The sequence below is a fragment of the Falco peregrinus genome, chromosome 10, assembly GCF_023634155.1.
Source record: "Falco peregrinus isolate bFalPer1 chromosome 10, bFalPer1.pri, whole genome shotgun sequence".
Lineage (NCBI taxonomy): Eukaryota > Metazoa > Chordata > Aves > Falconiformes > Falconidae > Falco > Falco peregrinus.
In genome coordinates this window covers 3,637,020-3,659,291 of record NC_073730.1, presented here as the reverse complement: position 1 = coordinate 3,659,291, position 22,272 = coordinate 3,637,020, and the positions used below count along the sequence as shown (strand labels likewise).

At 42.1% G+C, this 22,272-nt stretch overlaps 1 protein-coding gene across 1 annotated transcript in view; it reads left to right on the top strand.

The window, feature by feature from the left end:
* PLA2G4A (phospholipase A2 group IVA) overlaps window positions 1-22,272 on the top strand; it is an 86,091-nt gene that overhangs the window by 12,508 nt on the left and 51,311 nt on the right. Inside the window, exons 2-4 of the mRNA XM_055815244.1 lie at window positions 4,624-4,722; window positions 4,886-5,020; window positions 12,772-12,853. Of these exons, the coding sequence (XP_055671219.1) occupies window positions 4,988-5,020; window positions 12,772-12,853 (115 nt within the window). The 5' untranslated portion in view covers window positions 4,624-4,722; window positions 4,886-4,987. The remainder of the gene's footprint in view (window positions 1-4,623; window positions 4,723-4,885; window positions 5,021-12,771; window positions 12,854-22,272) is intronic.

The following is a 22,272-nucleotide window of genomic DNA, read 5'->3' as shown; positions in this document are numbered from 1 at the left end:
GATAAAGTGTAAATTTACCTTGCTCAAGATTTCTGTGAAATTTCCTGAGTTTCAGCCCTGCTGGTGTATTTTTGTAATGCTCCCTTTCCATTGAAAGGAAGTCTTAATTACACTGTCACCTGCAGTTTCAGTAATTGCTTGAAGGCTGACAGGTCATCTCTAAATCTTTTCATCTGTTACGTCCTCTTTAACAGGAAGTCAGATGTGGTTTCCCAATCTTAAAATCTCCTGTCTAGCTATTTATGCTGTGTCAACTTCCTTGCCAAACTTCACCCTGGAGCATCCTCCAAATATATGGCACAAAGGGTCAAGCTTTTGCTTTTCTGCTCAGAATCCTTCCTTCCAGCCATGCTCTCTTAGCAAGGCATGGGAAGAACAGTCCTTGCATGTCAGCGAAGCATGTACTTTTTCATTTGTGGTGAAAATGGAGTGGTGGGTGCTCTACAGAGAGTAAGAGGTAAACCTTGTTTCTTTTGTGGGAAGACCTAAATTAAGAAATAACATTACAGTGATTTTCCAGGATGCTGGGCTAAATCATGTAGAAACAGACTATTTGTTATTTCTGTTATACAATCACAGGATCAATCTGTAACTGAAAACAGTTCTGTAGATTTGATAAAAAAGGATGGTGACATTCATACCAAAAGCCTGACTCAGTTCTTAGCTTACTCTGTACCCCTTACCCAATCTAATATGATAAGAGTATTAATGACTGTACTGGTGAGTTGCACTTATTCACTTATTTTTTTAATTGTCTGTCTCTTTGATTCTTAAGAATTGGCCAGTTTAATATAAACAGTCTCTCTTACTATTTTTCTTACAATCTTGAGGATGTATTCTGCTGGTGATATTTATACTGTGTTGTGCTTTACTCATTTTCAGAGCTTTTCCGCTCGGTGAGGCTAACTGTAGACTAAGCTCATACTCAGCATGAAGTGGGAAAATCTCATTATTCTTCTTGTCCTTTGTCCTCAACATATCCTGTGAAATTGAACTATCTGTAGGAATTTACTGGATCAACACTGAGAATGAAAATGTTCCAGTAATAATCTCTGTCCATGTGTGTGTAATTTGTTTGTGGAGTTGCCCTGATATTGTTGGTTTTTAGAGACAATAATCCCTTAACCATTTCAGTCTGTCACCTCAAATGAAAATAAGTTAAGATCGCAGAAGAGTCTTGATTTTTAAACAGTGATCCACCTATCTACTAATAGCTTTTTACTTTTGATGTCTGAAACTGTGCCTAACAATTTAGTGCTCTTGGGCTGACAAAACTAGCGTTCGCTTTTGGCTAAAAGTGGAATTTAGGAACTTAGCAGAAAGCTCTCTCTGTATTACATGACCAAGCTATAAACTGTGACCTGTTCAAGAGGCTATGTTTGCTATGGTGTTTTGTAAACTTGGACATTTGTCAATAAAATGTCAAGAAATGCAACATTAATCAGTCTGGCCAGCTTAGTTAATTTTGGTGATACTGTATGAATTGACAGAATTTATGCTTGTGGTGTTGGAAGAGGCACTGCCTGCGAGGTGCTTTTTCTAGTTGTTCAGGAAGGAAAGCGATCAGCCCTGAGAACGGCACAGTTCCCAGATGATGCAATACCAGCAGATATCAGGGAAACAAACAATACACGTTAATAATATTAAAGTGTCCTTGAAGATCTGCTCAGAGGTGCTGCTTTCCCTGCAATCTGTCAAGGGTTGGCCTGTCACCAGCCTCAACTTGAGTTTGGTTCTTTGTATGTGCGTGTGATGGAGTCCTTAATTAGTTGATGATGTTTCCATTGGGCTTTGTGGGATGGACAGTGTATAGTACCAGTGTTAAGTAAGATAATTTTGGGATCACAACTCTATTTACTGCAGATGTCTGAAGTAAACGTTCTTCAAGACTTTCTCTTTGCAGTTTTTGGTGACCATAATAGGTAGCTTCTGTTAGTGCCGTGTTTTGGCTCCTCTGCCACACTAAGATTTTTAGGTACAGAAATATATTAGTGTCCTTAACCCAAACTCCATTGATAATGTAGTGCAAGCTTGCAAAGGGTGCGGTGTAATTATATTAGGGTATATATAGTAACTCTGATTTGAATTAAATTCATTGTGAAGTACATAAGTATTCAAGTCACTTGAATGTAGATGTCTGCTACCCACTTGAGATGTCCTGCTGGCTCCTGTCAGAGCATGGATACCTGCGCATCTGCCAGCCCCTTGGTACACTCGGTACCAAGATACAGCCTTGGGTACACTCACATGTCTGAAATGGCACTGGGTACCTGCGTTTGGGTACCTGCCTCTGTTTAGCACATCCGGAAAGATGGTTATTAAGGTAGTGAACCAGGAGCTTCAATGTGGAGTAATACCAGCATGACTAGGGCTGGCACCTGTCATGCTGTTGGTTGGAACCATATGGAAAACTGAGACACTAAGCTTTGTGTATCACATCAGGGTTTACTTGCTCCCTGGCCCTTTTCTCCCTATTCAGACACTCTACCTCTGTATCTTTAGCTTGCAGTTTGTGCATGTGTGTTCATGATGCAGTTGTTAATTACGTGATTGCATATTTGTCTGTCTGCATGCTCCTTGCCTCATTCAGTGTAAGAGGACACATGGCGCTCGGGGACTCATTACAGCTCTGTAGTCAAAGAGACCGTTGTTTGCAGGATCACAAATGTGTTTCCTGCAGATGTTGAAATAAGTGAGGCAGGGGGTTACAGGAGAACAGAGGATGATCTCATGGGTAAGCCAGTCGAGCAGTTGAGTGGTGATCTGGAGAACTGGAAGTCTGCCTCTAGGATGCTAGAGAAATAACTTGAGCTAGGCTTTGCGTCCTAGGCATAACCCATTTTCTTATTTCTGCAGATAGAGAGCAGTATCCTCAGCTTGGCGTTGTGCATCGTCAAAATGAGTGTGGTAACTTGCTGGTAGTTGACTGTGCAGTTACGGGAAATGGTGTATTTTCTATTTTATGACTTAGAAATTTCCTTTTCGTTATAGTGGTTGAATAGCCCTCACTGATCCCTTTTCTTGATTGCCTTTTAAGTTTGCAACAAACTGATGTTGCAGGGCCTGTTTACAAAGGTTCTCCAATGTCATACTGCAAGTAGGACCCAAAGTAACATAAACTTGAATATAACAAAGCAGCTATACGATACATCTATAAACACAATGTTACTTCCCTCCCATCTGCTGTTTATGCCACTGCTGAATGTAGCTGGTAGAATGTTAATAAAAATAATTCCTGCGATTATTATTGCAGTAGAAGAAATAATGTTGGATTTTTGTGTTGGAGATCTTGCTTTCTATGATAAAGATGGCTTGTTCCTGTTGTCCTGGCGTTGAACTGCCTTCAGTGAAAGCTATGAACTGAGTGTATGTTAAAACTCTTACTCAGACTTCTCTAGATAAAAACAAATAAATAAACCCAGGTTAATTTCTAGCCTCTAGCTGCTGTTAGGCCTGACAGGATTAAAGAGGGAACATCGTAATGTTTCAATGATTGTAACGAAACAAAATATTTATGGAAATGCCTGGACATAATTACTCAAGAGCAAGGGTTTTGGGAATGACATAAATCATCATTCTTTAGGGCTTGTTCTGGCCTTTCAAAATTGAGGATTAGGAATCCTTTCCTTGAAACCAAGCACCGTGTGGTACTTACTTTCTTTTTACTCTGAAGCTTCGGTGTATGGTCCAGCTGAATCTGAGAACTGATGCTGTCCAGCAGATTCCATTGGGTTTTTTTAGTGTTGCAGAAGGGTATAAGCTCTCTTAATGTATTTTATTTTGATGGGTGTTATCAGTTCTGAAATTTAAGGCCTCTGGTGGACCCTGATTTCAGTAGAAATCTTCTCAGAGTGTTCAGAAGACAGTGGCCTGTGAAGAACCTGTTCAGATCTTGCCAGCTGGTTTGCAGTTTGTGATTCCAAGCCTCTTGTGAGTCTCTGGATAGCTGGGGTGGCCGGGGAGGTTATACACAGCTTCAGCTGGAATTCCCTTCCCAGGTTTATGGAGGGCACTATTGCAGCTCCTTTACAGTTAAATGAACAGCTGCCAAATGAACTGTGCTGCAGGTTAGATGCTGGAATTTTTTGTTTTCTGTTATTTTCTTAGGTGCAGTTAGGTGCAACTTTGGGAAATTGCTATTTGTGCACTTTCAAAGTGAAGGTGGTGTGAAAAGCTGCGTTAAAATGGCTAAACAGACCCTTACTACAAAGGGTTGCAGTTACCTGCTGCAGGTTGCTGACAAGTGTACTTACGCTCTCCAACTGGCTTTCAGTTTGAAAATGTGTGTCCCTTGGTGTGAGTGCAGGATGTATCCTTGTACTTCGCCTTGTACACAAGGAAGATACAAAGAGGAACTTCATCTCTCTCCTGTCCTAATCATGTGAGCATCTTAATATAGAAGCAGAGCATGGGAACTAATAATTTGTTATTACAGGAAAAAGGCTATCAACTAAAACCTGATGGTTTAGTTCGGTTTTTTTGTGTGTGGTTTTTGGTTTTGTTTTATTTTAACTAGGGTTGTAATGCATGGAAGCATATACATTTGAATGTGATGAATATAATTGCTGATAAATATAATGCTTATTATATTTATAATTGCTCTATTCTTTTATTTATCTGTAGAGCTGCTAGAAACACTTGGATGACTGGAATTCAAGATATTTGGTTTGTGATATTACCCTGAGGTAGAGAAAATAAGCATAAGAAGCTCCTCTAGATCAGGCAAGTAAATATTTATACTTCCATAGCTTATATGAAATGAAGTTCTTGGTAAACAATGAATTGTGGGAACCTTCCTAAAGGAATTAATTTTCTCTGTTACAAAATATAGTTTACAAGGAACATAAGAATTGTACTTTTTTTTTTCTTTTTCTTTCTTTATTAGTTAAAGGATCTGTTGTACTGAACTCTGAAAAACTGGGAGGCCTCTTCTGTGTAGAATTGAAACAGACATTTGACAGTTGTCGTGAATAAAATTAAGGCAAAAATGTCCGTCATAGATCCTTATCAACACATTGTGGTAAGTAGCTTTGAATCTTTTATGTATGCTGGTTTATATACTGTCTTGTATAATGTATCCTATTAGAAGTTACTTTAAATAAGTGCACAGCATTGACTTACCATTAAATCCTTAAAGAAATGGCAACCGTGGCTAGAGCAGTCTTCTTCAGAAATTATTTGAATGAAATCTGAAAAATTCAGGTTAGCTTTTCGAAAGCATGTCATGGCTTCGAGTGTAGTTACTCATGTGTAAGTCAAAATGGAATAAGGGCTCCTAACAACCGCGTGGGTACAGTGTGATGGGCTGTGGTTCTAGAGGACTTGCATGTTCAAAGTGCCTGTAGTTGACAGTTTCATACAAACTTTTCCACATACTGGTTGTCGAACTGAACTGTAGTCTACAGAAGTAACATCACATCTAACTTTCTCCCTTACAGTACAGTTTTTTTGCCGTACAGTTCCAGTTGGTGAATAACTTTTCCCTTTTCATCACTATAGATAGAGGGATAAGTGGGCGATTTTCAATATTTAGATCTTAAACTAGTGTGTATTAGTGATGTTGATTCAGGAAGAATCTTCAAAATACAGCCTGCAGACTCTAGGTATAAGTGAAAAGATTTGTGCCACTCAACAACACACTGCTGCCAAAGGCTCCTGCTTCCTCCTTCCCACTTTATTCCAGAGTTCCCGCTGCATCCTTCGTACCAGCTATTGAATGCTGGTGATTGGAGTGAGCCAGCTGACCTTGCTGAACTGGCAGGAAAACAATTCAATGCAAAAGATTAGTTTTTTGCTGTCAGAGCTGGGGCAAGGGAAGGGCACAACCATGTGAGCACAACCTGTGTAAGTAGAGAAGTAGGGGCAAGGAAAGGAGGAGAAAGGAAATGGGACAGAAGTGCCCTTTGGGAAGCCAGTGGAGTGGCTCAGCAGCTTGTTGAACGCTGGCTTTCAGCCCTTAATGTTCCCACACATCTTTGCTTGAGTGACTTTCCAAAGTAAACATTGAAATTGCCATTCCTACTCAAACTGAAATCTTGAAACAAGCTGGGTGTGTTCATATCAGGCACTTTTCATAACAGTCCCAGAATCGCATGCAGGAAAAGTGATACGTACTCAAAGATAGTTACCATACACTTGTCATAATGTTGAACTTTTACATTGCTAAAAATATAGTATATGCTTCCTTGAAGTTATCTCTAATCAATTATGTGGTTTCTACCCCACACAGTCACATCCTCTATGTGAATTTGCAGCCAGCAGATGTCAAACTTGGGTTTTACTCACTCTGTAGTCCTGTGAGCAGTGCTGTAAAGACAAGTTTCAGGTTGATGTCTCTATTTAAGGGCATTAAAAAAAAATACAGACTCCTTTCTGCGTCAGTGCCCTCTCCTGGATGGAATGTTTGACCTGATCTGTACCTTTATGGGAGAGGTCTCCGAAGCACTTGGTTATATTTCATTGAGTCATTCACATAAAAGTTATTTTTTGATACCAATATATATCATAATGAACAAAATGGAGCCTTAGAAGTGTATGTAGTTACAGTACTCTGGCAGTGCTTAGCTGCTGCTGTGGGAATGTTGCTAACGCAGGAAGGAGCACTGTTAATGCAAGAGCTAATCCTGTAATTGCTTCAAAAGCGAATAGAAATCTTTGAGCTTTCTTAATTCAAAAATTGAAATTGCATGGGAAGTTTAATAAAATTTGGAACAGTTATGAGCAGGAGGCTCATATCAGTGAAAAAATCTTGAATTGTTAATGACATTTGACATTAAAAGACTCAAAAGAATTCTGCATTTGCCCAGAGTCCTTCTGTTAACTATTATGTTTTCTGATCTATTTATTTTTTTCTTTTTTCTCACTTTACGAAAGTCTCAGAGGAATGAAATAAGGCATTAACAAAGTTACTGCAGGTACAAACAGAACTGACTGTACCAAAATATCTTTTAGAATCATAGAATAAAGAATTAAGATGTGTAATACATCTTCAGTTACATTGATATGGGGGATAAATATTACAACAATGGGGAAAATCACTTCAAGATAAAATTTGTGGGTGTGTATGCACAAACATTTGTCTTAATTGTAATACCTTGTGACAGAAGAGCATAGACTTTATGAAAATCTGTTACTTAAGAAAACAGGCAAACATTTTCATTTGTCCAGCCCAATCATCAGCTTCAAGTGTCCTTAATGTTAAGGAAGTAAAAGTAATAAATACCTGCTACACGATCTATCTATACCAGAGCTTCCTGATTGGTATTTTTGTGTGCAAGTATGTCTCCTGATTGAATTACATTTTGTGACTCAGCATTCTGGGATATGAAAAATATTTTATTCAAAGCATGCAAATCGTTTGCTTTCTCCATAAGCGTGGAAAGTTCGTAGGTAAAACTTGGTAGTGTTACAGGAGAGCTTAGCATGCTGTTCTGTTTCCCAGTCCTGTAGTGGGAAGGTAATGGTGTTTAGGTACACACCAAACCAGTGATATGTAAAATAGAGGAAATCAGATAATTAGTGACATTTTACTGGGAGTTGAAAAACAGTGAAAGGTGGAAGAGGAACAAAGGAGGCAGAAGGAGTTAGAAGAGCTGGAGAGCTGTGGTGTTAGAACAGGAGATACTGAATCATTGCTGTGCAGGATAATTGGAAAACCTTGTGGACTGAACTAGCAGAGAGTGAACACTGTCTACAGGATTTTCTGTAGTTCAGAGTGGGTATATTGAAAATTATTTTTTTCTCCTTTTAAATTTATGGAGAAAGAAGTGAAATGAAACATATGTAAAGCGAGGTCACTTTGGATGATATGATTTAGATTTTTGAGTTTAATTGTGAGCTTCTGAAATTTTAAACCTGGCTTAGATTTTTAAAGGTATGCAGATGTTGCTCCACTCAGTATTGCAACATTTAAGCCATTTGCATACCATTGTCTTATTTTTCAGAAGTAATTGAGGAGTTGGCAATGTACAGATTTTTATCAAGACTTAAGGTGAATGTAAGTCACTTTAGAAAATGCAGCTTAGTCATCTAAACTAACAAGGGCTGGATTTACAGAGATATTTGGAGTCAATACATTTCTTTTGGTATTTTCAGGGAGCGTATAAATTCTTTATAATTCAGTTTTTCTAAAAGCTGATGAAAAAATGCTTCTAAAGTTGTGCAGGCTGTTACACTGTGGACATTTAGGCCTTCTAATACCCTTAGAAACTGGATCCTAAGTGGAAAATTGCCTTAATTTCCAATTACTCTTAAGTTGCATGAAAAACATTTATTTTGGTGTAAGAAAAGACTTAGACTTTCGAACTTTCTGTGTATCTCAGTATATTATTATTTTTTTTTACTAAGAGGGAGATCGTTTATTTTAGTAGTTGCAAATTTCTTCCAAACATGTGATTATGGCCAAATATTGAAAACTCTATAATTATAAGCCTCTGTGTTATTTTGGGTGAGGCACAAGGAAAGGAGATAATGTTTTTCTGTTTTGCCAGACCTCTGCATACTTACATTCATTTCAGAGGACACCAGATCTTAAACCGGACTTAACTTAGCAGAACAGCTGCTGGAATTATGGGGTTTGCTGCCTAAGTCAATAAAAAGTAGTTCTCATGAGAGTGTAGAACACTTCATAGAATTGTAAAATGGCTTGGGTGGAAGGGACCTTAAAGATCATCTAGCTCCAACCCCCCACTGTGGGCAAGGACACCTTCCACCAGACCAGGCTCCTCCAAGCCCCGTCCAACCTGGTGTTCAACACTTCCAGGGATGGGGCATCCACAGCTGCTCTGGGCAACCTGCTGCAGTGCCTTGCCCTTCACAGTGAAGAATTTCTTCCTAATAGCTAATCTATATCTACCCTCCTTTAGCTCAAAGCCGTTCCCCCCTGTCCTATCACTACCTGCCCTTGTAACAAGTCCCTCTCCAGCTCCCCTGTCAGCCCCATCAGGCACCGGCAGCTGCTATAAGGTCCCCCCGGAGCCTTCTCTTCCCCAGGCTGAGCAACCCCAACTCTCTCAGCCTGTCTCCACAGCAGAGGTGCTCCAGCCCTCTGACCACCTTTGTGGCCTCCCCTGGACTTACTCCAACAGGTCCATGTCCTCCCTGCGGTGGGGGCCCCAGAGCTGGGTGCAGCACTCCAGAGCCGAGGGGCAGAATCACCTCCCTCCACCTGCTGGCCATGCTGCTTTAGATGCAGCCCAGGATTCAGTTTGCTTTCTGGGCTGCGAGTGCACAGTGCTGGGCCATTTTGAACTCTTTGTCCACCAGCACCCCAAGTCCTTCTCAGGGCTGCTCTCAATCCGTTCTCCACCCAGCCTGTATTTGTGCTTGGGATTGCCCTGACCCACGTGCGGGACCTTGCATTGGGCCTTGCTGAACTTTGTGAGGTTTGCTTGGGCCCCCCTCTGGAGCCTGGCAAGGCCCCTCTGGGTGGCATCGACTGGTAATAGAAAGTGGTGATGATCTGTGTGCTCCGGTATTGAGAACACACTAGTAAGCGGTGTTTTTTTTGATGTAGGCCTTGTTTTGATGGTAGGCATTTTATTTAAGCACATGAGTTTTGTGAGTAGAACTAGGAGATGCAAGAAAACTACATTACAGAAGTGCTTTTTGTCAGTGAGCATCTTGTAGTGTCCCCATTTTACAGACAGGACTCTGGGGCACTAGAATTGCACACGAGTGCCACATAGCAGCTGAGAACTAAATCCAGCATGCCCATGTCCCAAACTTGTAACTTAATTATAACTCCATCCTCCTCTTTGTTCCTAAATGTTTGGTGATCTCTGATTTGTGGTCTCCAGTGAGGAGAGACTCGTTTCTTAATAGCTAAGAATAAGGAGATGGGTGGTGTGTTTGTACTTCAGGCTGTTTCTTTTAATTATAAGGTTGTATATGACAAAGGAACTATATCAGTCTGTGTGAACGAAGTCTGAGGCCAGTGCTGCATTGTGAAACCAACACTTAAGTGATCTGACATGCGTGTGAAGGTGGCACACTGATAAGGGCTTCCAGCACTTTCAAGAAGCAAACTGAAAACAAGGGACAGTGAGAGTCATTGTGTTCTGGAGATTCACAGCTTGTAAATGTTCCTGAAGCAGGGTAAAGGACAGAGCTCGAGTAACTTCATGTAGCTGTGTTCACGGTGGTACCAGCTGTTCCCAGATGCCCACTAAAATCCCCTTTACCTTGCTGTGATGGACAGCTGGACTTTTTTTTGCCATGTGGCAGAGGCAGAAGTTTCTTCAGAGAGGAGTCCCATCCTCCTTCCAATTCCGCTGTTGGAAGCTGTGGTGCAAAAGGTGATGGATGTCACAAAAATCATTGGTATGTCTTCATGTCAGCAGAAGGCAGGCTGGTAAATAGGTGTTGCTTCTTAACAGCTTTGAATTCCCACATCTAAACCCTTTCTGCTGGGTTTGATGCTTTTGAAGGTGAGTTAACAGTCTTGACTGGGAGAATCTGTTAGAATCTGGATTCCATTTTTACTGTGGTTGGGGAGCCACTTGCTGTGCAATGATGATTTCAGAATGCCACTCGTAAGAGATTAGTTCACACTGCCACAGTTTTCCCCCTGCCTGCTTACTTGTCCTTTGAATCAGACAACCCCTGCAGCTTACAGGGGAAAAATTGCACAGTTTAAATTTGCTGTTGGGCAGACTATCATGAAATGAGCCTCCAGCAGTTGTCACAACATGTGGGTGGTTACAGCCTTAATAAAGATGCAACAATTCAGTGTCTGGGTCAGCCAGTGTCTGCAGTGAAGTCATACCCTTGGTATCACTGTGGGCATTTTCTCCTAGATATTTTGCCGTGATGATGTGGCTGTGCCTTTGCAGACCTCTAGATTACAGACTTGTGGAGGAGTGTTTGTTGGTATAATTTGCTTTGTTTTTTAATGTGTCCTGACTCAACTGTTACTTAAGCATTCACAAGCTTCTTTTTCTGTCTTTAGAAGAGATTGGGTTTGGGTTTTTTATTTTTTTCTGAGAAAATGATAATATAACGTATAAGAAAGAGTAGTTTGTCTTTTTTTTTTTTTTTGTATTAGAGGAATCCAATTTGGTTCTAGTTTCTGGGTGTAAGCATGTTGTAGATGTGAAATAAAGAGGCTTGGCTGAAACAACCAGTTCTGAAATATCTAGAAGAACCACCTGAAGGCCCTTATAAAGTCTAGCAGTTGAAGCAGCAGTAACTTAAATGGAGGCATGTGCCACTGTTGAAAACTAAGCCATGTATGGGTTGAAGGGTTTTGTTGGCTTATTTGTTTGTTCCTTTAAGAAGGGTTTTAAGAAAAAAGGAAGTATCCAGATGAAAACAGCAAGAAAGCACCAGGCATAGCCTGAATAAACATGTCCCGTATCAAGGGTATTGTCTATCATTTTAAATAAACTTCAGTGAATTTCCTGATTCTGGTACTTTCCCCTTTTCTTTCTGATTGGAATGTATCATAAGACCTTTAATATTTGGTTAGTTGTTTTGATCCCAATGACTGATATGCAGTGCTTATTTTAGTGTAATTCACAAAGTTAATGGCTGGTTAGGAAAAGATAGAAAATATCATCATTGTTTCAGTTTTAGGAATGGAAACCCGAGGTAGGACTTATCATTATAGATAGGTGACTACCTGAGGTCCCATAAGAGGTACACTTTTGATACAGTGTCTTGAGCTATAAGAGCCAAGCAGCTTGGATCTGATGCTTTTTGTAGAGGCATAACTCGGGTGTGTGGTCATCCCTTCCCTGTGTCTGAGTTTCTGTTGCAGGAGATCGAGCTGGAGCCCTCTGGGTTGTACCAGTGCATGAGTCCATGTCTAGGCACTGTGGGCAGCCAGACGACTTGAGTGTCCTAAGACTGCCTTTAAGATAGCATAGATGTAAGTGCTGAGAGGCAATTGTGTGAGACCTGATCCTGGCTTTAATACATAAAACTTGCCCATAGGCTCTGCACAGCGTCCCTGCAGAGGCCAATGTCGTCTGCCTTGCGATATGCAGTGGTCATTCTCATAATGGTATTCAGTAGGTTGGTCAAACTTACAGCTGTGTAGATGAAGTTACAATAGATGTTACTGACCTCTTTTCATTAAGGTTTTTACTTTTTCCTTTTTTTTTTTTTTTCTTAATTTCACATCTCTTTCTACTTCCCTAGTTTGTTCAGGGAAGACACAGCTCCTGCTGTGTGCTTGGGCTTTGCAGGAAACCGGAAGCTCCAGAAACTGTGAAATTTGCTTGTGAATGTTTTAACAGCTTGCTTTTTACCTTCCCTCTATCGTCTTAAGGGCACTTGCACTCTGAATATTGATGTGAACTAAAAAGGTGTATTCCATGCATTACTAACTATATCCCTTGCATGTGCAGTGTGAATATATCTGTTCCAGAACATATACTTTGAAATAATTGCACCCATTCTTTTTACTGGGGGAAGGTAATTACAAAGACAAGCACACTGTAAAATAGCCCCCTTCTAATTTTTTTCTTACTGTACCAAGTTGTCTTTGGCTGACTAAATGCCTTAAAGCAAGTTCTGCAGAGAGGAGGAGTGTTACTCATTGAGATTAGTAGGTGTGGCTGCAGCAAAATCAAGCAACCTGAGTTTAAGGTCTGACCTTTCAGTAAAACTACAGGGTGCAGTTCAGCTTTAAGATGCTCTATCCAGTATGAGTTTCACTTACATTTTGACTGGGTGATTTCTCTCTCTGTTTTTGGTCAAAATGAAACCTAATTTGGTAGGTGGTTTTTGGTTCTGAAGCTTAATGACCTCTAACTCTCTGACTTCCAGGTGGAACACCAGTATTCACACATATTCACTGTGACAGTAAGGAAAGCCACAAATGTCACAAAAGGAGCGATTGGTGACATGCGTGAGTATTTCTCTTTCTATTTTGTCTCTTCCTTTTAGGAGACTGTTGCTGTAGGCAAGGGGAGATGACACATCAAGCTTGTCGTGCATTAAATGATTGTTAGTGGGTTGGTGTTGTTCTTTTTTGTTTTGCTTGTTAAATCTAGGGCAATGTACCCATTTCATTGCTCACTCAAACTCCAAAAGCAGATTTGCCACTCCTTCTTTCCATTGATCCAAAAAAGCTGAGTGCATTGTAAACAATTTGCTTACAAGCAACCAACACCTACACTTAGTTCTTTGGCTCAGTTGGTGGAGGTGCTGTTTTGCGTACAGCGAAACTGGCAATTGCTGTATCTTCAAAAGGCTATGGTTTGGTGGTTGGGAACACTTAAAAAAAAAAAAAAAAAAAAAAAGGCCCAGAGCTCTGCTGCGTCAGTGCAGTAAGAAGAAAAAAATCTAAATGGGTTAAGCAGATCTCATGGTGGAGAGCTATATGACAGCAGCGCTTCTTCCCCTTTGCGTTGGGCTTCTGAGCCTCTGGCTGAACAGGAAACCACCAGGAAGAATGACCCATGAAAACTCTTGTCTGCTCTTAAGGGTGAAAGAAGGAGAGGATAATATATTGGCTGATCTGTAAGAAGAATGTTCCTGCGTCCTTGATTCTGACTTTTGCTGTCAGGTCATCTCTCCCCATTTCCCTGGCACTTCATGCAGAGCATTGCATAGCCCAAGAGTTGCAGGCTGGGGCTGGGCGGATGAGCGTGGTGCCTTGCTCCTGCTCTCTCATCAGCCTCATTTGATGTGCAATTCGGTGTCTTCCAGCTCGTTCCTGGTAACTGCTTTCAGCTGAAACTACAGCAGCTGCTCTGACACACAGCTCTGATTCAGTTAACAGGATTTTCAGAATTAGTGTTGACTGTTGTTATTAAACTTGAGGGGTAAGTGGAAGGGACAGTTGGAAGGGGAATGTTCAAGACCCTCAGGTGTGAGGGGAGAGAGGGGAGCCCTGGCAGAAGAGAAGAAGAAAGAACTGGGAATTATTTAACATCTATTGTGGGGTGAAGGAAAGGAGCACGCAGAGAAGATGCAGTGGGGTGTTACCCTGGTGGCCTGTGAGAGGGTCTTTATATAAGATGACCTCAGGAAAAGTGCCATAAAGAGTTGAATGAGGGGCCCACAAGTTTGCGTGTGTAAGAAGATAGGTGAACTGGAAAGACACAGGTTGTCTGACACAGAGGTCTTTGTCAGGAGACAGCGTGGGGAATGTGGGAAGGGAAGAAAGGGGATTGCCGTGGTATATTAAAAGGAGTATGGAAAGGGCGAAGAAAGCCAGAAGACCATGGCATTTCCCGCCAAGCCAGGACAAGTGCGGTCCTGTAATATAAATTCCAAATATTATCCATCAATATAATTGAATTTTTTTTCCAGACAAACCCCTTATCTTACCAAATCATCAAAACCAGAAAGTTACTCAGGAGGAAATTTTTATTTTGATAAAACCTGACAGAACTGTGCTCAAGGGCCACTGAAACCTGCTTGGTTTCCTGTCTGCAGCAGCTAGTAGCTCTGTAGCCTGAGGCACCTGCAGTCTGGGGCATCTCTGAGTGAGCTTACGAGTTCCTGGGGCTTGTTCTTGGAGTGCTGGCAAATCCTCTGAAGTGAGAGAGAGAAAAAGAAAAAAACCCCAACCAACCAAACAAAACCCCCAGAACAAAAACCCAAACAGATTGCTTCTGTTTTTATTTTGGGAAAATAAAAAATGTTTTTATTTCCCATGTGTATATACAAAGCTTGGTGTGTTGGAACTTTGAAGCTATTTGATCAAATCTGTAATCACGTTAATTAAATATGCATGAAGCTGTGAGCGGCGGAGGGTCTTTACAGTTGATCATGCCTTTTTCTTAAATTTAATTTTTATTTATTATTTTTTTTTGTTTATTTATGTGTTTGATTTGCCAAAACTGTAAGTTGAAAGAATTTCTGAACTTTTACGCTGGGTTTCTGATCTCAAGGCTTCACTGCCAGGGAGGGTGGATGTGCTGAGTAGTATGAGATGCCTTGGTTGAGGTGGGTACCTGAGTGTTGCTCTCCCATGATGGGCACTATCAAGCTGACTCTTCTGGTGGGTTTCTCCTGATTTGTTCTGTTGTTGCTCCAGTTTGTGTAGACAGTGACTGCTCTGTGGGCAAGAGAAGTAATTTTACATTGTGGTAGTGATGGAGGTCCTGGGGAATTTAAGAGATTTTGTACAATGTTTTACTTTTCTTTTTTTCCATATCAGTCTTTCCAAGACTTTCTGGTATAGCTGTTGAACATCTGAGTAAATCTAAGTTTATTAAATATCTGGAAGTGCTTATAATTTTACTGTTTGTGTGGTATTTTTCATCTTAAGGATTGGAGGTCTAGCTCTGCTCAAGGAGTTTTGGATGAAAGGTCTAGCGTGCATGGTGCCCCAAGTCTGTGGGTGGGCATGGAGGGCCTGACTTCTCTGGCATAGTTATCCACACCTCTGTCTCCTCAAGTCTGGGCTGGGGAGACCTGCAGTACTGTAAGCAAGTTTTTCAGTATTTCTTTAGCTCTCCATTAATGAAGACCATAAATGGTTGTGTCATCCTTAAGACTAGGTGGTAGATGCCCACTACACTGTAACTTCCATAGGAAATGTGTTTCCTTGAGAGAACAGTTCACACACACACACACACCCCCCACTGCTGGTTCAAGACATATTTTTAGTGTCTTGGCTGATCTGGGTGGCTGGAACAAGAATGAAAGCTGGAACTAGAATAGCTTCCAGCCCTCTCTTTTAAAATTTTATTTTATTTCGTTGAGATTTCCCATTGTCTCTGTAAGATTTAAAATTTTTGTAGTGATCTGACAAAGGCAAGCAATCAAATCTGAATCTGGGTCATACCAGGACCGAGTATCTAAGCTGCGGTAGCTGCTTTTGTTTCTCGCTGATGAAGCCCATCAAAATAAAAATGGCAATAATTGCATCATAGAAACTTTCCATGCAAATGCTTTTCATGTATGAAAGAAGTTAGTTTACTGGCACCACTTTGGCATTCTGTGAATGTATGTGCGTATGATAAACAAGAATTACTGTAGGACACATGATCCAGGGTGTTTGGGAGGGGGTGAAAAAATTTTTGAGCTCAGATTCCCTCTTTCCCAGGAGTTCATTCAAGTCCCTTCTTATTTCGGGTGTGCGCTCATTTACTGTTGCCTTTGTATAGGAGTAACAAAGTGGGATAGTTAGAAATTACACTAAAGACACCTTCTCTATACCTCCTTTTCTGGCTCAACATCACTCCTGACTCTTCTACATCTCCCCAAGTGATGCAGGGGGATGGGGAGTTGGGGTTGGAGCCAGTTCATAACATGTTGTCTCTGCCACTCCTTCCTCACACTTTTCCTCTGCTCTAGTGTGTGATCCTTCCCACAGCATGAAGTCCTTCATGACCTTCTCCAACGTGGGTCCTTCCTATGGGCTGTAGTCCTTCCAGAACTGCTCCAGCATGGGCCCTTTCTGTGGGATACAGTCCTTCAGACACAGACTGCTCTAGTGTGGGTCTCCCATGGGCCACAGTTCCTGTCAGAAAACCTGCTCCTGCCTGGGCTTATCTCCATGGGCCACACGATGGGAGTCTGCTCCTTTGTGGGTTCTACATGGGCTGCAGTTCCCTTCAGGGCACATCTACCTGCTCCAGCATGGGATCTTCCACAGGCTTCAGTGTGGTTCTCTAGTCCACTGTGGTCCTGCATGGGCTGCAGGGGGACAGCCTGTGTCACTAGGGGGGTCTGTGCTCTGGCACCTGGAGCCACCTCCTCCCCCTCCTTCTTCATTGACCTGGGTATCTGCAAAGTTGCTTCTCTCATGTTTTCTCCTTCCTCTCTGATAGCGACTGTGCTGTGGTTTTTTATGATTTCTTAAATATGTTATCACAGAGGTACCCCAGTGCTCCTTATGTGCTCAGCCTTGGCTAGGCAGCTGGGCCACCTTGGAGCAGCTAAAACTGGCTCTGTGTGACATGAGAGCAGCTTCTGGTATCTTCTCACAGAAGCCCCCTCACACCCCGCCGTAGCCCCCCGCTGCCCAAAACCTGCTACATAAACCTAATACGAGATGGAATATCTCAAAATCTGCATCTTTTTGGTGAGGATTTAATTACCTTAATTGCTTAGCTTTCTGATGGTTGCTGGGATCAATAGACCCTGTAAAATCAGTTCTCTGGAGCTTTTAGAAAAGACCTTGCCTCCAATCCAGTATATAATGGATGTTTAGGTTTGAATCTATTCCAGATACCACTTACTGTAGAGCCTTTGCTTCCATACTTACTTTCTACAAGTTCTTGTAGAAAAAGGTCAGAACCCCAAACTGCAGCATTTTGGAAGAGAAATGCTTGAAACTGTGGTTCTTCTTTCCATAGCGTCTTTTCCCTTCTGGACTTTTCAGGGGTTTTGGTGGAAAACTGGCCAAAGGAAGCATTGTAAATTTTGTCTTACATATTTAAGGATCTGTTTTTGTTCAAGTGTACTGGCTTTCAAAATAATTGGTAGCATCTACAAAGGAAACTAGTTGTGTGACTCTGCTGTTACTGATTACTAATCTTGCATAATCCTGTTGTGGATTTGCAATTTTTGTTTGCTTCATCTACTTTTGATGCTATGATATTACACGGTGTGATTCCAGGCATTTTAAGGAAAAAGTCTTTTCTTAAAAATTAAAATATTTCAGATTTGGGTAGCTTGTGGCACTGGTACTTAGCTTCTATCCCAGTTTTTGTTCACCCAGTTGGAATTAAGGATGCATTTCCACCTAGTTAGGCTGGTCAGATAAACAGATTAAAGTATTGGGAGCAGTCTAGTCAACAGAGCTCAACCCTTGTTGCAAAACTTGCTAATGTGGAGAGGGAAAGCAACTCCTCTAAGTAGCTCTTGACACAGCCCATGCTGCTGCAACCAGCAACAGACATCCCCCACAAGTCAAGGAGACATTCTTCTGCTGCGGCAGTGTCACCGATACCCTTCCTGGTTGCCTCCTGCTTCTCCAAAGGAAACGAGGAGCTGTGGCATTGTGTGGGACGAGTGAGCGTCTTTCCCCGCCTGCAGTGCCAGCCTGGCCCTAGCTGTAGGATCTGCTTCAGCAATGTGGATCAAAAGAGGAGGGGGTGTCGGGCGCAGTTCCAGTCTCCATTTCTCTCTTCATAGGGCTTTGCTCTGGGCTTCTATTAGCTGTGAGCCATAGCTCCTGATGTTGAAGCTGCCTTATTTAAAGCCATATTCATAGTAGTTCAGTGCAGTTTAGGCATATGTGTACAGCGTTTTAAACTTGAGCTAGCTGAAATGGAAGAATTGGAGATTTGCGTGCTTGTATTGGGGCAGGGACACAACTGTGTCTTACAGCAGCTCAGTCAGGACTAATCCAGCTGTTCTCTGTATTGCAGCTGGCCAGCACTGTACCCTAATTCAGCTACAGTATACTTGATTTAACTGTTGAAGCGTCACTAGATAATGCTCTTCCTGTAAAGCCCTGAAGCAGGACCTGGTTTTTGGAAGGGAGCTTCCAGAGGAAAACAAGCTAAACTACTCCCCCTTTTCAGCCAGACAGCCTGGAAAAAGTAGGTCAGAGTTGGCCAGTCTTCAGCACATGCAGATCTTCACGTGGCCAGCAGCTGTAAGATGTACTGTGTGCCTGACAACAGAACCAAGGAGGAGACCTGGAAGTATCTCACAGGAGGGAGATAGAAATGTTCCCATTCAGATCCATCCTGCTCTAGTCTGTGGTAGGGTGGCCTGGATGGGCAACTGAGTCCCAGGGTGACCAAGGCCTATTTAGGTTGACTCTTCCTGACAGCCCTTGTACCAGCCCTGCTGTGAGTCATGTTGTGTAGTGGTCCATGCTCCTTGTTAACCATAGCAGATGCCTCTGGCTCCAGAGCCATAGGCTGCTAATGAAATATGCATCCTTAAAAGATGTCTATCTTCAAAAATGAACAATACTAGTAACAACCGCTGCTGCAATGTCTACTACAGATCACAGTCTAACACTAAGGTAACTGTAGACTAGATTTCAGTTTCCTTTCCCCTGTTGTAGTTTTAGCCAGAAGCAGTGCTGGGAGGTGGAAGTTGTGTTGGAAACAGGCTCATGCGTTCCCTAGTGAAACTGATCCAGAAGATGTTGCTCTTTCTGGTTGCAAAAAATATATTTTCAATGAGAACCAAATTCTGTCTCTGAGTAGTTGCCATGTAGTTATTGAGACACGGACTGTTGCTGTAAAATGTTTGTGAAAACTTTTCATCCTAGAGGAAGGCTCTCCTGTTACTCCATTACACTGTAACGATAACATTAAAGCAGTCATGCTGGCTTAGCCCAGGGATCCATCTTACCTGATACTCTGGTTGAGGGACCTCCTTGTCTCGCTGCTTGAGGCCCTTGCCATGCTGTGACCAACTGCAGCTGCAGGAGAACGGAGCTTGACAGTGGCTGGGAACTGTTTGTGTCATGTGCTGTCATGTCTCCAGGCAGAACTTTGTGGTGGGGCTCTCCCCCAGGGACTCGTGGACACCACTGTTGCTCCAGTTTGAGCTGTTCACTTCCATTTAGGAGGGGTCTCCCTCCTTTTATTCCATTTGTCCTCTGTAATAATTTGATTTCTTCCTGCTCTTTTCTTTTTCCTCTCATCCCCCTTCCCAGGGAGGGCTTTGAAGTTGTGTTAGGGTTGAGCTAATGCCTGATCCTAAGGGAGAATCGGGAAGAACATCAGTCATAGCCAGATACAAAGGAAAAACATGAACGGGGTAAGCATGTGGTACTTCCCAAGCACTCTGCTGTCGTCAGTAAGGGACTCCCTGAGCTGGACGTGCTTCTTACGTAATTAGTAGCCCTCGCTGAGTTTCTCTTGCATGAACTTCATCTCTCCTCAATCTTCCTGTGCACAGCTCCTTTGATAACGAGTTCTGTAGGTTGCTGTCTACTGTGTGAAGACGACTTTTTATTTGTTTTGAAAATGTTTTTTTTAAAAGTGTGATTTGAAGCATCCTCTGGTTACTGTCTTGCATTTTGTGGGATGCTAACTGTTCCACGTATCAGTCTGTATCGAAAAGAAGTTCTTACAAATAAATGAATGTGTTCATTTATCTATTTCTGACTGAAAGGGAGGGAAAAAAATCAGCCTTCTCATCTTCATCACTACAGAAAGGAACGCTGTTGTAAAGCCTGTCACTAAAAACTATGCTCTGTCAAAGCATCTGGCCAACAGTGTTACAGGACAGTTGAAATACAGGGAATGTCTGCTTAATGCTAGGTTGTATCATGCTTAGTTGGACAGATTAACTCACCTGCACAATCAGCCCTTTCCCTTTATGGACCTGTTAACATGGATGTGCACACACTGTTCTGACTAAGCATTTTGCAATCCATTCTTCAGTCCTGTAAATGAAACTCCTGTAATAACCCGAGCGAGCAGCGAGGTTGGGGCAGAAACAATTCACAGGTGTCGCTTTGTTTTTGAGTGTCCTGTAATCGCTTGTATTTGCAATGATGATGCTTTTACTAAGATGTGGTGTTTATGTAGCCATCCTGAGCCTATGTTTAGTTACGATTCTGCCCAGTTAGGACAGCTCCAGGTTTTTAAAATGATCCTGACAATTGTCTTGAGTTAAAAAGTCAAGGGAAGATCCTTTTCTCACTCAAAGGCCTGGAGGCTGCACCTCATCAACATAGTAAATCAAGCTCTAGGGCTGCTGGTAGAGGACCAAAACCTCTAAAGCCTTTTGATACCAGACACAGATCCAGTGTAAACTTGTTCTGCGGATTCAGAAAATGTTGCCAATTTAAATTTTTATTAGCAGACTGTATGCCAGACTAGGAATAATCTATACTCCATCAACTAATATAAATCTGGAATAAAAGTCATAGTGTGGGTTTTGAGTAATTTATCAGGAATGTGATGATATGCCTGAACCTACTCTAGACCAAATTATGACTGCCCAGATCTGGCATTACTGTGGACCCACAGTCATAGCTGAGCTAGGCAGGCACGCCGCCTGTTCTTTCTCTCCTGCTTGTGTGTTTGTTGGTGGAGTGAGAAGTTTCACAAATTTAACACTGAGAAGGCTCTTAAGACCTAGGCATTTAAATTGACTTTAAAAAAACCCAAAGCCCTTAGTTTCTGGCACGCTGCTAGAAAAAGATTTTTCTCTGGGTTATTGAAAGCTAACATTTTAGTCACTTTTCACTGCTGTCTGTCTGCAAAGAGAACTGTAAAGATAATCTAGAGAAGTGAATGTTTTTTTTTTTGTTCTTGGCACTTCTAATTTGGTTTGAACCTATGAAGGTTCAGCTGACTTGTTTGGTTTTGGTTTTTTTTCCTTCCAAGGCTGGATCAGCGATGTGGCTAGAGGTGTCCCACCCCAGTAAACTGGGTGGTAGTACAGTGGCTGTGCTGGGAGTTCAGTTCTTTCCTTCACTTAAGTAACACCAGAGATGAAAAGCACTGTAATAAAAGACGGTAATAATCTCTAATAAATGTATTACCCAATTACAGGATTTCTCATAGCATAGCATAGCTGCTTCTTTGAGAGCTGCCTTACTTGTAGTCACCTTCCGCTCATGAAATCTTGCACTGCATCATCCCCTTTGCAAAATCCCTCTTGAAGATGAAGGCCAAAAGCCCTGGCATTGCCTGTAGTACCTTAAACAGAGATAGCAAATAACCTGTCACCTCCTTCTTGGGACCCCTTACTAGCAGTGTCTTTGTGTACTCTTGGATATTTTAGGTTCCCTGTGGTCTTCTGGCATGTTTCCAGACTCTTGGTCTAGCATCTGTATTACTGCTAGCCTGCGAATTTGGTCTGTTTGAAGATTCTCAGATGTATCTGCTCCATATGAATGGGAGGCCTGAATTCATAGTGGACTCAACAACAGTCCTCTGAAAATGGCAATTCAGAACAAATCTAAAAAGAGAGATCAAAACTTGAGCCTTATGTTTGTTAGCTACTGCAGAGTTTTATGGTATTGAATGGAGGGCTTGTGATTGTGTGGCTGTGGTGGTTTTTAAAGCGAAGATTACCTACGAGGGTAACAAGATGGTTTCTTATGTGGCAGCCTGACACAACCACTTCTGCTCCTGGCATTCCTGGGCTCCACCTCTTCATGCAGGAGAAGAACTTGGTTTCCAAAATCACACCGCCAGCCTCCACAGCAAAGACTACATACTGGTTCGTTGCCTGAGAATTGGCAGGGAGGGTACACCAAGCTGATGTGCACCCTGAGGACCAGCAGCCTGGTTGGACTGCTTACCACCCCTTGGTCCCACCACAGCCTGGTCGGACTGCTTACCACCCCTTGGTCCCACCACACAGCCAGGGGGTGTTGCTGGCTGCTCAGTGGGGGACCTTGTGGCACTGTCTTTTGTCTGTTTCTCCTTGCCTGTCTGA